We start from the raw sequence: 18,220 nt of genomic DNA on the forward strand, positions 1-18,220 counted from the left end.
GTAGAAGCCTTTTCGAAAACCTATCAATCTTGAGGAACGGAGATCGAAAAAAGTAAGTCAAAACAAATCGAAAACTCATACATGGAAAGTGAGCCAAATTATTAAAGTTTTTATAAATAAAATACATAGAAATGACCAAATTCAATAAAGAGCTATTAATAAACCTCTTAGCGGAGTTTCTTGCCAGCATGCTTGTGCAATTTTCGGGCTGTGGTGTTACTAATTATTGGTCCGGCAGTTGGTCAAAAGGTTGGTCAATGGCGTATTTACCATACGCTGTTGGCTGGGGAGGCTCCGTGATTGCGGCAACTCAAGCGTTTCGAATATTGTCTGGAGCGCATATTAATCCGTGCATTTCCATTGCCGCTATGATAATGCAACAAGTGGAAGTTCTCGATGGTTTCTTGTATATATTGATGCAATTACTAGGCTCTGCTGCAGGATTCGGTGTCGCCTACGGCATCGTTCGACGCGATAACGCGTCCGGATTTTGCGTAACCCGAATTTCTATCGATCCCTGGTGGAAATCGATACTGCTAGAGTTTTATATGACTGGAGCTTGGGTGCTGGCCATGTGTGCATCGTGGAATGTGGCTAATGAGGAGTTGTTGGAGACAATATCATTGCGGATAGGCATTGTGGTCGCCGCTAGCACTTTGGCAGGTGTAAGTTACATTTAAAATAATTATCGATATCTGCAATTTATGTATGTATACGTATTTTGCAGGGTGGTTACACTGGCGCCAGCATGAATCCATTCCGTTCGCTGTGGCCTGCGATTGCAGATAGCTTTTGGGATTACATTTACATTTACATGGTGGTGCCGCCAATTACTGCTGCACTTTTGGCAGTAGCGTGGCGTTTCCTCTATCTGCAAGGTGACATTGAGTCGAGCACCACCAAGAAGGGTGGCGACGAATAAGCGGGTAAGTGTAACAGTGTTGCCACACTGGATTATTTAGTTTATAACGAGTGACAAAATTTCCATACATTTACCATAGATGGCGCCAGAAATAGAATCGTGACTATTTTTCCATACATTTAACATAGATGGCGCCTAAAACAGAAAAGCTTAAAACTTCGACACATATAACATAGATGGCATAATAAATAGAAGACTGACAAAATGTCCATACAATTAACATAGATGGCGCAAGAAATAGGAGTGACAAAATTTCGACACATTCAACATAGATGGCGCAAGAAATATAAGAGTGAAAAGCTTCGACACATTTAACATAAATGGCGCAATAAATAGAAGAGTGACAAAATGTCCATACATTTAACATAGATGGCGCAAGAAATAGAAGTGACTAAATTTCGACACATTTGACATAAATGGCGCCAGAAATGGAAAAGTGATAAATTTTCATACATTTATCATAGATGGCAGCAGAAATACAAGGGTGATGAAGCTTACCTACAGTCAACATAGATGGCGCAAGAAATTTAGGCAGCAGCGCTGCCACGCAGTCAAATTTAGTTGGAAATTTTAAAGGCATGTTATCGATAACTTGATCTCAATAGGCGCGTCAGTTTGAAACTAAAATTTTCTCATCGCATGCAGGCATTATTTCTAGAAATTTAGTTCACTTCGAGCAGTCAGTTCAACAAATTATATACGAATACAAAATGGGGAATTTTAAATGGGATCTGGATTTAGCGAAGAAACTGGCAGCCGAATTTACGGGCACAGCAATGTTAATGACGCTTGGATGCTCGATAGCGCAGTTTTCAAAATCCTATAGTGAAGTATCATTAGGCTGGGGATTCTCCTATGCAGCAGCAATACATACGTTCGCCTTCCTCAGTGGCGCTCATATCAACCCATGGGTCAGCGTGAGCGCCACCATTGTGGGCGTGATGGAATGGGAACTGATGTTATGCTACATAGCCTGTCAATTATTGGGCGCCTTTGCTGGATTTGGATTGGCCTATGTCGCGCTGCCCGAGAATAGTAAACACTTTTGTACGACCATGGCGGGCGTAAATTTTGATGAATGGAAAATTATACTCGTGGAGTTTATGCTATGTGGATTCTTGTTATTTGCATATTGCGCCATTTGGGACAAACGTAGCAAAGCCGCTTACGATTCATATTCACTACGCATTGGTTTCATAATTGCCGCACTTTGTTTTGCTGGCGTGAGTATTAAGTTTAGTTAATGGGGAACTACAAAATTAATTGACTAATTTTTTTTTAGCACTATCATGGTGGCTGCAGCGTGAATTTCTTTCGCTCCTTGGCACCTGCCGTGGTGCAATTGAAGTTTGATGGTCTCTGGGCTTATTTTGTGGGACAATTGGTGGCCGCTATTATTGTGCCAGTTCTCTGGCGCTTTGTTATAGCCGACGAAAAGCCGGAACCGATGGAGTGAACCAAATTTGTTAGTAAATGGGAAATTAAGAACGCAATGTTCACATCTCTAAATTATCATATTTTGTGTATTTCGTTGTAGTAGGTAAAATATGTAAACAACGATGACAAAACAGAAAAAGCATGTCCTTTGATCCTGATCAGGTTACAGCCGCGCACGTGGGCGTAATTTTGTCGCAATTAGGATGCGATTACGATAATGTGACTCCGCATTCTCTCTCTCTCTCTCGCCGCACACAAACCAACGAAAGGGTAATTGAAGAATGACGTGTTGGCTGTCGAGTTTTTTCTCTTGCTGCTGCTGCTGCTGGTCCAGAGACCCTTGCCGTGTGGCCACGTGCCATCAGAGACGCCTCTCCTTTCACTTGAAGTGAGATGGGGGGGCGAAACAGTTACAATTTCAATTTGCAAGCTTGTTGCCTTTTGCCACAACGTCTTCGTCTTGGGGTTGTTTCAGCTGACGGATTAAGTTTTCAGGCCAGCAGCGCTGGCTTGGGATCTCTTTGTGTGGGCTTGTGTACAATTTGAATTTTGACAAAGTGCAAAATCCTTGGCACTTTGAAGACTGATTGACTTCTTATCCTTGAATGGATTTGAATGGAAATATTATTTCCATTTCCCGGCAGTTGACGTTGGTGCTGTTGTTCCTGTCGAGGGGGAGTGGCTCTCACCCCTCGTATCCGTATTTATGTAGCATAAACAAACGGAAGATAATCAAGATGTAAAACACAATCCGAGAAGCTCTCGCTCCAGTTTCTGCTCCGTCGTCTCCTTCTCCTTCTTCTTTTTCTCGTGTCGCGGCTGAAATTGAAAACCAAACAAACTCGTTGCTGAATCAAAAGGCAAGAGACCAATGCGTTGGCAAATTACATAGCGCCGTTGCATGCCACACAATGTTACAGTTACAGTTACAGTACACCGAAAAAAAAATGAATGTAGCAGCTCGTTGAATTTACTATTAGCAGATTTAAATTTCATTTATTTACTAATTGAATTTCACATCAAAGTGTATATTTTTTTAATTTCAGCAACATTTTCTTAATACGCCTTATTATTTCTCTAAGTGTAGAGCAGTTACTGCTGTTGAAAATGCGACAGGAGCGGCGTCAGGGAGCTGGAAAAGCGCTAGTGAAAATTGTGAAACGGATTTTCGCAATTTCACTTTGTAGCTTGGGTCTGCAAAGGAGTGAAGGGGGAAAACTGTTATTAAGTTAATGAAGGAGTGCTCTGCTCACACATTTTACCTGACACGTGATTCGACTGACGGAAGCACAAAACGCCTCAGCACACACGCACGCAAAGGCAGCAAAGGGGGTCAAGGATAGTGGAGGAAGGGGAGGTCAGCGTTGGGCACAAGGAAATGGATAGGAGATGTCGAGCATAGGCGAAGATGCTGATCACTTTTGTGGGCGTCTCTTCAAGGTGTTGAACAACGACGATAAAGCAACGTAATTCAAGTTGCCACATGCCACATGCCACATGCTGATACAGTATTTATGCAACACATTTCAGAAAACAGAAGATATCGATCCGGTTTGCTTAAAAGAAATTTCTTTTGATATGAAATTTATAATTTTAGCAGCTTAATATTTGGAGTTCTGTTTGAATTTTTTATGTATTCATGTATTTATTCTTTCATGTAAAATTTTAACTCGAAAGAAATTTTATGGATATTATATAAAAATAAAAAATATATAATAGTTTAGGACATTAGTTTATTTATAGTTTTTCTTTTTTTGTTTAATTGTATTTGATTTGAAATTTAATTTCACTGGCAGTCGATCTTTCGAGTGACTGAAAATATGTTATTTTTTTCATCACTTTTATATTATGTGTACGCAAGTTATAACATAGATTATTGTTTTAATATAATAATAAGCGATAACGAATTTAAGACTGTAACACTTCTTTTGTACTTTTTTAAAATTATTTTTAGGAATGTGTCCTTTTTTCTGTATTTCTTTATTTTTGATTTACCAGTAACATTATTTATGATGATTATTAAAGTTTGCTAGAATGTTTTAGCAAGTCAATTGATTTAGATATTTTCCAAAGGAATAGTTTAAATATAAATAATGTTTAAAACATAAATCTCATAAAGCTTAATACGGTGTTTTAAATATTAGAGCACTTTAACTGTTCATTGGATTTTGAATTTTCTAAAACCCATTTTACAATTTCAAGAAGGTCTTTTAATTCTTTTAATATTTTGCATAAACGCTGTAGAGAGCTTTTTAAATTGTAGACGAAAAGAAGCAGACTTTAAGTAGCTTTTAAGTAGCTTGGACGCTGCTTAGCTTAAGCTTTAGTGCCGCTTTAGTGTCTTTACTTTTGTTAATGCATTTAAATCATAATTAGCATATTTATTTGCCGAGCAGTGTAAATGTTAATTTGTTGTGTTGTGTTTAATGAAGTTCTGTGTAAAGCTCTGGCGCATTAAGAACGTTGCAAGTGCCGCTGGAAACTGTTTGGTTGTTGCAACAATGTGTGGCACGCAAACACGTAAAATGAATGAGAGTATATACACAGAATTTCTATAGAATATATTGTCAATTAGTTGCTCGCACATGATCGACTCATTAGCTTGCCCCAACTTGTGGCGCTGTTGCATATTTAACAAGTGTTAACGCAAATCCCTCGCCAGCTGTAATTAAACCAAGAGCTAAATGCCACAGCACATATGCCCCAGCTATGTATCTATATACCTTATACAATGTATCTGCAGCCATACAATGCAGCAGTATCTACAGAATGTATCTGTATCTATCGAGCGTGTGTGTGTGTGTGTGTGTGTGTGTGTGTGTGAGGCAAGCTCATCTCGCAAAGTGGCAGGTTAAGTAAACAGTTTCATTGTGCGAATTCAATTAAAATTTATTCAAAACGTCAACGGCAGCTTCTGCAATCTGCGGCTGCCACAAAGTATCTCAATCGAGCTCTATGTATCTGTAACTGCTGTGCGAGGGTGTGTGTGTGTGTGTGTGTGTATCTACTTGGTCTGCCATTGGCAAAAAGGGGTGTGTCCTAGGCGGAGACACGCCCACCACGCAACGTGCAATTGCCGCACTTGCGACGAAGCGAGACAACCGAATACACAAATAATGTTGCAAGCAACAAGATACCATGCTATATATACAATGTATCTGTATCTGTATCTCTGCCTCTCTGTATCTGTAGCTGGCACTTGTCGGCGCCGTCGTCGACGTCGTCGTCATCGTCGTCGCTGTTGTTGCTGCTGCCTCGGCTGTTGTAAGTGGTGTAAATGGCAATTTGTCTGCCCCCGCACGGTAGCGATTATCAGAAGCAGCAGCAACCTAGCGTTGACAGACAGCCACAGATACAGATACAGATACAAATGTGTGTATCTGTGTAGATATGTATCTGTTCATTCGTATTCGTATTCGCGCATTTTTGCCATATCATCGTCGTTGCGCCGTCATCATCGTCATTATCATCATTATGATCAACCATTTTTCCAAAAAAAAAAAAGTGTCTTATTTTTTCTCTGACATTATTTCTTTCACACACAGCTATAGATACAGATACGTCTGTATGTAGAGACTTTTCTCTTTCTTTTTTTGTACCTGCTCCATTGGGTTATTTTCAACTTCCGCTGCAGCGTCGTCCATCCGCAGCTCCATCCACTAGAGTCCCTCCCTCCTCCATTCCCCCGTCCCTTTGCTCTACCCTATGTTACAACTAATAAAATTACTCAGCAACAAATTGTATCTGACGCCATACAAATATTTTTGGACAGAGGTATTTTACACACTCTTTGTTGTTGCTGCCACAAATAGCTTTAAATTAAAGTCTAGATACATTTATAATAATGGGAAGCATTTCACAAATTGTTTGGGAAAAGCATTTCAGATTTTGCAACTAAAGCATAAATGGAAATTTCGAAATTAGCTGCTCTTAAAAAGCAACTATCATGGAATCTCGATTGCTAATAAACCATATGGAAGATTTTTTTTTATTTTAATATACAGAATTTGGAATTATAAGTAATTTTCATAAAATTGAAAGCAAAGTTAAATAATATGCATGCGTTAGTTAATAATAAATATATATATATTAATATTAGATTCAATTCAGGAACTAAAATATATGTAATATATATCTGGCAGTAACAAAATCGAATGATTTATTACAATCTGCACGCAAGTTATTTAAGCTGATCTTTTGGATATTCTTAAATTTAATTTGCAATGGCTTATAATAATACTCAGATTAAATTAAATTAAATTATAAACATTTCCAAAAGATCGTTAGACAAGGACTTTTTCCAACGAAAGCAGTGCAAACATCTAAAATGGTATAATGCACTGCTTGCTATAGTTTGAAAAACCACAGCAAGCAGTGTATGTGTGCAGCTATGTAGTTGTCTAACAGCAAATGCGAAGCATGCAATGCTGCATTATCTTTAACTGATCTAATCACAGCAACCCCTTTAAAAATGTCTGCTGACAAATGGCTGCCGATGCAACACGTTTGTTGCCGCGTAACAATGGCCAAACGATGATAATGATGGTGATGACGATGATGGTTTTAATAATCGCTATAATGATGATGGGTAGATGAAGTATACAACGAGAGGAACGACATTTCGCGCTAACGAATTCAATTGAGTTGAATTTTTCATTTAACGTTTATTTAACTTTTTTGTTTTCGTCAACTACAACCGATGAACAACGGTAAAAGCAAACACACACAAGAGAGCCAAAGGCACAAAACCAGGCACAGGGATTCGCATACAGCATAAGGGGGAGTGAGACGAGTAAGTGAGTGGGGGGCAGTGGAAGAAAGCACAAGAGCAAACGAGATGGAGAGAGACAGAGAGAGCGCGATGAGCCGTTGGATGCAGAAGCTCAGTTGTTCCCAGTCTTAGTCCCAGTCGCAATTCATATGTACAGCTCGACATGAGTTTGTGTGTGTGTGTGTGTCCTATATGGTGAGCTGTGCTCGCGTGTGTCTGTTTGTGTGCGTGCTCTGATTGTGCCAATGGCCGTTGTACATACATACAAAAGTATTTTCGTTTATGTGTGTGTGCATACGGATTCGTACTCGCCCATAAATTTATGCCTAATGGCGATATTGTTGGTTTCGTTTTGTGTGTCTCTCTGATGCCCCTCCACTACTGGGTCTCCCCCTTCAGCAGCCGGTTGCTGTACATTGTGTGCCGTTGTCGTCATTGTACTTGATTATTAAATGACACATTATGTGATTTTCAACATGTTCGGAAACTGACAAAAGGGACAAGAGCAGGGGAACTGAGAAGAGGATGCACAGCATCAGTTCATCGTATTCGTACCCACTTCAAATTGAATTCAAAGCAAACCAAATGGTCGACTTGTTGTAGTACCTCCCTCCTCCCTCCTCTCTTCGCCCTTCCCACCTTCCCCTGCCTGCTGCCACCCAGCAGACGATATCGGACTGTTAGCCAGTTACACGAGCATATGACAGCCGTAGAAGGCATTTTGTAATATGTTCATTGAGTACGTGAGCTTCCTGCCGCTGTCGCGTTGTGTTGTTGGTATGAGAAAGAGAGAGAGGGGAAAAGAAGAGGCGAAGACGCAACGGATACAGCGCAGTTAACAGCGGCAGAGGCGTAGATGGAGATGGGCTCGAACTCATCGATAGCCCCAATCGATTACTGATAACTCTAGTATATTTAACTTGATAGTATATTTGACGCACTGTTAATAGGTAATTGATAGCCAAAATCGATCACTGCATATTTAGGTATATTTTATTTTAGCAAAGAATAATATTAACCAGAAATCCCTTATTTGCTTTCGCTGCGACGCCACTGGCAGCAAGAGTATTGTAAATGGCGCCGCATGGTCGCGCCTCTTGGGTTGGGCGTCAGACCACTCCCCCTTTTCAAAGTCACAGTCCGCCACATGCAACAGCAACAGCAAAAGCAACAGCAACAAGGCAGTGGCAGTGGCAGAAAGAAAGTGTTCAAACAACCCTCAGACCTAGAGTACAGATGAACTGTAAGTGAATGCCACAAAAGCCGTTATGTGGAAACATTGCCAGTGGTTCAGATGTTGAGATGTTGCGGCTGCTGCTATTGCTGTTGTAACATTTCTAGCCATGTTCTACTCCTCCTCATTGTAGCGCTGTTCAAACTTTGCCGTACAAATAATTCGAAATTTTCGCACACAATGTACAAGTTTCTCCATCTCCAATCCAGACCATTGGATAGTCTGGCAGTCCTCTCTCAGTCCACAATCACAACTCCAGTCACGCCCTTTTGTGTGCTGCATAATGAAATTAAAAAAAATAGTAACTTACTGTTGCAACAATAACAACAGGCAAATTCATGGTGCGCAAAGTCCATTATGTCATTAGGAGGGCACAATTCCCATTCAATCGCTGAAAAGGTGGCTGAACAGCGCATATGGAAAAGGAAGCACCGCCAATTTACTCGCCCAAGTGTTCGAGTTCCATTCCGGGATTCAAATTACAAAACTCTGCCTCTTCGCATGTGCCAAATGTTAGCATAATTTTAAGACTCAGTTGGTCGCAGGGCACTCTATGTACATATATCATATAGTTGAAGTCATATATGGCTGATGAGGGTGCTTTTTATGAACCTAGTTGCAATCTATAGGGCAGTTAAATAACATACATATATTGCATAAGTCATACAAGTAAATTATTAGGAATTCGACCGGAAACTTTGATTGCCAATAAAAAAAAAGTTCTACGGAGAACTAAATTCTTTTTATACCCGCTACCCATAGGGTAGAAGGGTATTATAACTTTGTGCCGGCAGGAAATGTATGTAACACGTAGAAGGAGGCATCTCCGACCCTATAAAGTATATATATTCTTGATCAGCGTCAACAGCCGAGACGATATAGCCATGTCCGTCTGTCCGTCTGTGTGTCTGTCCGTCTGTGTGTCTGTCCGTCTGTCCGTATGAACACCTAGATCTCAGAGACTATAAGAGATAGAGCTATAAATTTTTTTCGACAGCATTTGTTATGTTTGCACGCAGATCAAGTTTGTTTCAAATTTTTGCCACGCCCACTTCCGCCCCCGCAAATCAAAAAACAAGCGTAATTTTGAAGCTAGAGTTGCGAATTTTGGTATATACTATAATTACTATAGTAGTTATGATTCCTGAAAATTGCGATCAGATAAAAATTGTGGAAGTTATTAAAGAAATACTTTTGTATGGGCAAAAACGCCTACTTACAAGGGGTCTTAGTTGCTTTGGCCGACAATCTGGTACATTGTGCCGTCTATGGTATATTCTGAATGGTGAGCTGTATCGGTATACCAAACATACCATTTGGTATATTTTTAGTATTTTTAGTATTTTCGGTATATTTTGAAAATAATACCGCAATATTTTGCCCTTATTAAAAATGGGTAGCGGGTATCTCACAGTCGAGCACACTCGACTGTAACTTTCTTACTTGTTTGGATTGTATCGGATTTTGGAGAATTCCTTTGCTTTTTAATCTCTACTTTTCTATTTAAAAAGAAGTGTTTTGTAATGGTTATTTATTTTCAATAAGAAGATGCTTCTATAAATAATCCCAAATTAAGAAAAAAAAATACCAATACGAAGTCAAAACGGGCTTAGATTTAACAAAGTTAGGAAACGTTCGTTAGAGATCTATAAAGAATTTCCTAGGAAAAAAAATAGTCAACTATCGTTTACAAGAAACGGCCGAAATTTAAATGTCACAAAAATCTAATATTTAAATTCTTAATAATGTTTAATACCCAAAGTGATTGCAAAAGAATTAATGTAACTTTACACAGCTTAGGATCAATCTTTTACTAGCTCTAAAATTCTCATAAGTTCCTCTGAAGTATCTGGTTAACTGACTTGCATAAACCGCATTGAGGTCAAATTAGTTCTTACAGCAGCTAGAGGAATTTTATCTTTAAAGTAGATCTCTAGATTTACATCTCTGGCTAAATGAAATTTGTCATGGTATCAAATAAAATGGAGATTTTCGGCTTCATATTGCTAAAAATTCTAAAGACTTGATTCCTTGCCTTTGGATTACCATTTGGATTAACTGTGGCCAGGTTTCATTGGGCTGCAGTTCATTTCCTTTTGCTGGTGATTAGTTTTGTGGCATTTTCTTCTCCGTTTTCGCTTTTTGCTTTTCATTTATTTTTTCTTTTCTTGATATTTCTATTGCAACAGCAAAACAGAAACGGCATCGATGTTATCGATTGACCTGACATGGCTGATGGCTGCGGCGGCTCATTTCCGTATTCGATTTGAACGGCTGGAAATAAGGAAACGAATTTGGTCAGCAAAAGGACAGAATATAGTTGTGTGTAGTATATATGATGATGATACATTAGGGACTGTGGCTGGTGAAAGTTATGTCCGACAGCAATTGCAATTGCAATGAAATGCGTTTAATTTCATTGCGCGGCTTAATGTTAATTACAATATTATGACAGTTTTGTGGGTCGAGATGAATAATTATCACCTCATAAATTGTGACAAACCGCAAGGCGTTTTTTCTCTGTTTCTTTCGTTTCTTTCGCTCTCTTTCTCTCTTGCTTACTTACTTGCTATCTGTCTCTTTCCATCCCGCTCACTTTGCTGCTCGTCTCGTGTTGTTGTTGGTCCGGCAATGATTAATCGCCCAAGTTATTCGAGTCGAGCCAAGTCAGTCGACAAATGCAATCAACGTCCAAAGCGACGCGTCGGGGTCTGCTGTTAATGTTGTTGCTGCTACCAACCAGCAAAACGTAAATGTTGTGAAAAGCAAATCTAATTACACAAATGCTCGCCGACTATTTGAAAATGGGCAATTTCTCAAGATAGTTATCTAATTAATAGGCCCAGGCCAAGTCCAAGCCCATTCACTTACACACACAAACACACACATTCCCTACGTCCACGTCAACACCCATGCCCAGTTGCGGCCCTAATGAGTTATGTTAAGAACAATGGACTGCGCATGTTGTATATAATATCCCCACACTCCCGACCACTCCGCTTCTCAAGCTGCCCCTTGCCAAAACATTGCTCCGATAGGCGTTACAACAATTTATATAGAACGTCAAAAAAAGAGCCGCAAAGCAAGAGCAGTTTGTGTAGTGGTAAACTAGCAAACCCCCTGTAATTAAATTAATATAAAATTAACTACATTTTGCAGTATGATTTTTTTTAAACCTTATTACAGCAACTATTATCGATAACAACAGCTTTATATCTGCATGCCTCCACTGTAGAAATTACGTAATAATAAAGCTAAGCAAATAGTTAGCAAATAAATTTGGTTACTGTTAATATACCCTTCTTCGTGTTAGCTGCTACAGGGTATTGGAAAACGCAGGCGCAAAAAAACACAAAGTGGCTGCGATGCGTTCAATTACCCAGCCAGTTGTTTTTTTGTCGTGCTATCCCCACCCCGCTGTTAAAACAAAAGGCTGATTGAGTGACAATTGAGTGTGAGCGAGATGGCTAGCTAGTTGTATTGTACGTGTAAGCATGTGTATGTATGTGCGCACGCAGGCGCACAACAAATTAAGCTCATTGCGCATTTGACGCGCTGTTTGACGTTTCTCTTTTGTGCCCAAGCTGTGTGTGGAGAGTGGAGAGCGACAGATCAGACAGACGTCGCTCATTAATTGACACTCGCTACCCAAGCAAGCGAGCGAGAGAGAGAGAGAGAGAGAAAGGGAGAGGACGCGTTGCTTGGATCTAGCCATAATTGTTGCTCTCTTTATTTCATTTTTTTGTTCGTTGTTGATGATGAGCGAAAGCTTGCCGCTGCTTGTAATTACATGAAAAATATGCCGTATATAATCAGGCCTTTTAGCACCGATACCGATTAAGCGACTTATAGACTGATTCAACTCTGATTACGGCAGATGTGTAAAGCAATCGCACTGCTAATTAACCAGTTAGCGCTTGTTATGCAAAAGCGATTTGTTGTTGCTGCTAGCTGTCATTAGTTAACCGTGGGATAGTTGTGCATGGGAAACTATATCAAGGAGTGAGCATGTAGACATAAAAAGAATACAAAGAAGAACTGGCCGCATAATTGATATTTTATTGGCAGCAGCAGTAGTATCAGATAATTTTGACCAAAAATGGCAAATTCGATATTGTTGCAGTGTCTCCCTGTGGTGATTGGTGTTAATGACTTAATTAAAGCTGCAGCGACAACTTTGCTCTGTCTACCTGAAGTCCAAGTCCAAGTCGAAGTCGAAGTTGCAGCTCCTCCACACACTCCTCGACAATTTCACACTTTTTGCGTGGCTCGACAGACGAAAAGTAAAGGCGAAGAAGAGTAGCATAAAAGCAAGCGGACAACAGGCTCACGCACACACACTTGCACACTCACACTCACACTTACACGCACACTAATCTTTCAGATTTCACGCATGTTTCGCAGCGCGTATCACTTGCTTTGCCACTGCCACAGTGTGTGTGAGAGAGAGAGAGGAGCAATCGTTAGTGTTTGGCTGCCGCCGCAAGCTGATTAATATGCGCAGTGTTCGTTCGCTGCACAGTAGCCAAAAGGCCAGCCAAATGTTCGCCTCCTTGACGGCTCTGGGCGCGCAGCTGACACTGAGCCGCCTTTGACATTTCCATTAGTCGTCGTCGGCAGGCAGCCCCACTCTCTTCCTCTCTCTTTCTCGCTCCTGCCTGTTCTTAACCAAAAATTTGCGACTCTGTTCTTTGCCGTCGCCAAAAACACTCATCAAGCTACATTCAACAACGACTTCAGCTGGCTGCTGCTTGCTGTCCTCATTCGCCTTGGGCATAATTATTAAATGCAGCTCAATACATTTGCTGTACATTGCTCGGATTGTTGGGCAACCTAATGCCCAAAGGCATTCCTCTGGAGCCTTATGACTATGGAATGCAACCCAATCGCACCAACAGCAGGCCAAAGCAGCCAAAGCAGCAGCAGCAAAGACACAACACAACACAAATATGTGACTGGCGAGCAGGCTTCAACTTCGTTGCCAAGTTCTTCGTCTTTGGCAGCCTCTTCAATCTTGTGGCTACTCTAAACGCCGGCGCAGTCTGTCGGCTCCAAACAGAACGATGTAAATTAATCGAATGCCTTGGCACAGCGCCGATCTTTCATCATCAGCACATCGAAGCCATCGGCGATCGAGTCCCGCTTTTGCTGCTCACTTCTGCTTCTTCTTGCTTCCCTCGATGCGCCTTATGAAGCTATTCTGATTTTATACCCTTTACTTAAAAAGCCACAAAGGGTCTGCTAAAATGCTGTAAGTGTGTGTAATGGAGGTGAATCTTTCTTTCTTTAAATGAACATCAACTAACTTTACCAAGTTTTGCAAAGAATTGTTTAAAACTTATTCTCGAAATATTTCTCAATGACAATAATTTAATTTTTATAAATGAATAAAGCCCAATCACTTTACATTCCTGATGGAGTTCATTGTTAGCATTATATTTTATTATATTTCATATAAGCTCATTTTCTATTCGTCAAATTTTACATTTAAAATTTTTATCAATAATCTCCTATTTCTATTCTAGAAATTTCCTATGGAAATTATTATACTAATTATGAAAATTATTGACTCCATAAATTTCCAGCTCATTTAATAAATAACCAGCTAAGTTACAGGGTATTTGACATGTCGATCGCCATCGCTTCCCAGCATCCAGCTGGATATACAAGTATTTTCAATCAGTGCGCCTGGCGTGTCCAGTTTTTGATATTTGACGATTTATTAAATTGCGTATAAATTAAAATATTAAATATTTTGCAACGACAAAACTTTTAATTACCAGCCCTTTGCTTGCGCTGGCATTTTCGCTAATATTTCGTTGTATCTTTTGCACAATTCTTAAAGAGGCTAACGAACTTTAAGTCTTAAATCGAGCCAAAAACACACAATCACAAAAGTTTTTTAAAGGAGGGGGTTCCACAAAAGAAAACCGATTTGTCTAACGTTTAAATTGAATTTTGATCCCTTTTGTCATCAACGAAATCCACAATAAAATGTATATTTACGACAAGTTTTTATAAATTGGAATTCAAGAGGTCCACTTGCCAAATGTGTGAGAGAGTGTGTGTGAGTTGTTGTTGTGTGTGCTGTCCGGGGTGTTGACATGCTGAGTCCGAGCTGCCAGACAGACCCCCCAAAGCAGTGCACAGGACTCCTTTGCAGGACTCGCATAACATATAAATATTCAGGTACATGAAATCACATTAAATTATCTTAAACAAATTGAGTCTCAAGCGCAGCACAAAGGCAACAATAACTTTGAGGAGGGTTAGCCGAAAACCTCATAAATACAATTATCTGACGATTCCTTTCTACACAGAGAGAATTGTTTGAACTAAAGTTGTAATAGAATAATTGCAATTTAACTAAAATTTTTTAATTTTCAAATTTCCTAATTGTTTTTTATCATAATATATTCATTGTATATTACGATATAAAATTTATTATTATTTACTTGAAACTCAATTGAAAGAAATAAGTTTATGTCCATATAAGTTTATATCCGTCTATATAGTTTAAATAATTATTTATAGTTGATAAAGTTACATGAAATATTTATTAGTTTTGTTTTAAGTATGTCACATTTAGATCTAAGTTGCTTACTATAAATATTTTCTATATTGAGAAAATACTGATTGAATTAATAATTTTTAAACTTGACATCAACAGACTTCAATCCCAAGCAGTCCCAATTTTTCTCTCTGTGTAGCCTCTAGAGTCTTTCTCACTTTCCCTATGTGGCATATGTAAAGGTCCTTGCCACATGGTGTGCCCTGCAAAATGTGCTTTCTAGCCGCGGGCCAAATGTAAGAAAAGCAACCAAATTTATTCTTTCAGTTTATTAAAACGGTTCGCTAGCTCACTGACTGGTTGGATGGCTTGCTGGCTGGCTGCTTTTTGTAGCTTTTGGCCCTTTTTGCGGTTTGGCTTTTAAAGCTCAACGAAGCGCGCTTGAAAACACTTTTAATTGCCTTTTAATTGTTTTTGCAAAATGGAATTTCACACACAGCATAACGGATTTTCGGCATTCCCAAACTCGCACTCACATTTGGCCTAATTACGTTTCGGCCTTTTGTTTGCCCCGTTGCCCACTTTTTGTGGAGTGGGCGTGGCTGGCTGTTTGCGATGGGCACGCGAGCGCACATTTTGTCATTTAATGGACCACTGGGCGCATGATTTCATTGAGCCACTGACACAATTTGACAGCATGTAAATGTATCTGTATCTCTATCGCTCACTGTATCTGTTAGCTGTATCTCTATCGGTTCAGCTGCAGTTGGATACTTTGATTAGCGCCCCCAGCGAATTAGCTACAATATCATTATCATCCCAACGAACGACAGATGATTACTGGTTCGTTAGGCAATTAGAATAAAATTGAAATTGCTTTTTGCTCTTCGCTTGACAAATGAATCAGTTTTTTTTTTTTTTGGTTTGCCCCGAGGCAAATACACTTGAATTGGTTATGATATTGGGGATAGCTTCAGTCAATTTTTGCTTATTATTTCAGTTGGTGTTTTTAACTCTGCCTGAATTTTGTCATGGCGTTGCGAATATAAGTAACTCACTCGAAGTTCAACCCCTTTCTATTTTATCCCTTAACTACAAGTTGAACCATATTATGATATGGAAGAATAATATAATTATTCAATATTTTTATAGATTTGTAAGCCAATCTTAATTACTTACAAGTTTATTTTATTAAGGTTTTAAAACAACTAAATTAATTTCTTCGATATAAATTAAAATAAAAGAAATACATAAAAGCAATATCTTGAAAATAAATAAGCAAACATTTTGGTAAAATGTGTAAATCGTTTAATAAAATAATATAATTTCCATTCCATCTATTAGCAGCAATTTTGTATCGGAGGCGATATTATTCAGTATCTAAACTATAAAAATTTCAATGTCAATATTTTCACCTAAAACTGTTCATAGTAAATTTTTAAAAATAATGTGAGCCAATACCTAAAAATAGGAACAAATGTTGTATACCAGAAATGTCTCAAATATATGATATCTCGAAATATTCTCAATCACTGAGCTGGCAAAAAATAGCTGAACTCATAGAAATCTATCAACTGTCATTCGCTGTAAATGATGCATGATAGCAATTGAAGTATTTATTGGTGGCACAGTAAACACAGCGACGCATAATGGATGATGGATACCATAATGATGGATACAATGCTGCAGAGTGTGGTTAAAGGTTGTGAGAGCTTGAGCAATGCGTGCGCTATCTAGGCGTGTATCTTTGAGGTACAAATTGTTGTTGTTCTGGGGAGACACAATCGCAATCAGTAGCTGTTTCTGCTTCTCTCTCTCCCTCGCTATCTCTGTCGCTCTCTCGTAATGCAATTATCCTAAATGCTCAACCAAACTACTCAAAAAGTCATCGTTCAGATTTAACAAGAGCCAAGCCGAGTAGCGGCAACTGCCAGCTGCATCGACACCCGGTTTCAGATACAAAGCGTCGCGTCGGGGCGAGATACAAGATACAAGATACGGATACGGCAATGGCTCTGACGCTGACGCTGTCGCTGTCGCTATATGGTTATTGAGGGCTTTGGCTATGGCGTCGAATACATATGTACAACAACAGCAATAGCAACACGGTGTGAGGCGTGATGCGTGAGGCAGGGGGTATGTGGCATGTGGCACGCCTCTGCATGGCGGCAATTTCGAAAACTCATTTACTTGTGGCATGTAAACAACTAATCTGTTAACACTCCGACAAAGCGCGAACATTACATCCTCCCCTCGTGCAACACGCTTCCCCTCTTCCTCTTCTTATCCACCTCATCGCCGCCCGCTAAGAACTGACGTTGACTATGATGTAGCAGCAAACCGAGCTGTAAATATTTCCCTTCCTTGACGGCATAATCAAAAGTTGTTTTTTTCTCCATTTCTTTTTTCATTTGTTTTTTTTTTTTATTGGAATCTTTTACCAAATTGAAACCTTAATTTCTTGCATAGTGCTACTGCGTATTTTGTATTCTATTTCGCTCTCAGGCGGGAGCTTAGCTATAGTTAGGTCGACTTCTCCTGCGCTGCATCGGATTGAGTTGGGTAGACTAAGGTAGGGTTGGATTTCTCAGTGGTTCCGTTAGAGAAGGCGCAGTCACGACGCGAACTCAACCGGCCACATCATGTCAAACATTTTGCTACACTTCCACAATATGTTGCAGTTACCGTGGGCCAAAGGACAGTTGCAATTTAAATAAAGTTGAGATCTACAAATTAATCTTTTCAAAGAAATCGTAGTAAACAAGTAGTTAGAGAAGTCTTTGAAATGTTCTTACAATTTTTGTATTACTATTTTTAATTTTGGTATTTTTATTGAAAACTTTATATATATTATTATATATGTATAATAAACGTATTACATTTCTCCACAAAGTACAAAATATATATTTTTTAGATAAAAAATGTAGGAAAATTAAAATACGCGTAATAAGAATTTCGTTTAATAATTTAATAAGTTTAATGGTAACCTTATCATAGCGAAATTTTCTATTGCTATAAGTTAAATTTAAATTTATATTTAATGGTAATAAATTTAATTTAAAATTAAATGTAATCCGAAAAGATATTTCTTTAATAGTAATAGTAATAAATATATATATATATATATATATATATATATATATATATATATATATATATATATATATATATATATATATATATATATATATATATCGTATATCAAATATATTTATATGTAGTAGACTAGATAATTATATAATTATTATATTCTACCCTCATCTTAAAATGCAAGTTTCATGAAACTTCTGAGAATATTCAAAGTAATGGTATTTGTTTGTCGTATTGCGTGGCAATCTCAAAGCC

General features: G+C 38.8%; 2 protein-coding genes across 3 annotated transcripts; both read left to right on the forward strand.

The window, feature by feature from the left end:
• The first annotated feature begins 52 nt into the window (after positions 1-52).
• On the forward strand, positions 53-1,148 carry LOC117570562 (aquaporin AQPAe.a-like). Of its 2 annotated transcripts, none has more exons than XM_052003760.1 (3): positions 53-665; positions 728-926; positions 1,051-1,144. In XM_052003760.1, exons 1-2 carry the CDS (start codon positions 132-134, stop codon positions 920-922), a joined length of 729 nt encoding a protein of 242 aa, XP_051859720.1. In that variant the 5' UTR covers positions 53-131; the 3' UTR covers positions 923-926; positions 1,051-1,144. The 2 variants fall into 2 exon arrangements, with proteins under 2 accessions (XP_051859720.1, XP_034108183.1); XM_034252292.2 differs by having other exon boundaries at positions 55-665; positions 1,002-1,148.
• A 204-nt stretch (positions 1,149-1,352) lies between these two features.
• On the forward strand, positions 1,353-2,498 carry LOC117570563 (aquaporin-2-like). Its single transcript, XM_034252293.2, has 3 exons — positions 1,353-1,498; positions 1,568-2,145; positions 2,205-2,498. Exons 2-3 carry the CDS (start codon positions 1,633-1,635, stop codon positions 2,376-2,378), a joined length of 687 nt encoding a protein of 228 aa, XP_034108184.1. The 5' UTR covers positions 1,353-1,498; positions 1,568-1,632; the 3' UTR covers positions 2,379-2,498.
• Positions 2,499-18,220: the final 15,722 nt, after the last annotated feature.

This window comes from Drosophila albomicans, chromosome 3 (assembly GCF_009650485.2).
Source record: "Drosophila albomicans strain 15112-1751.03 chromosome 3, ASM965048v2, whole genome shotgun sequence".
NCBI lineage: Eukaryota > Metazoa > Arthropoda > Insecta > Diptera > Drosophilidae > Drosophila > Drosophila albomicans.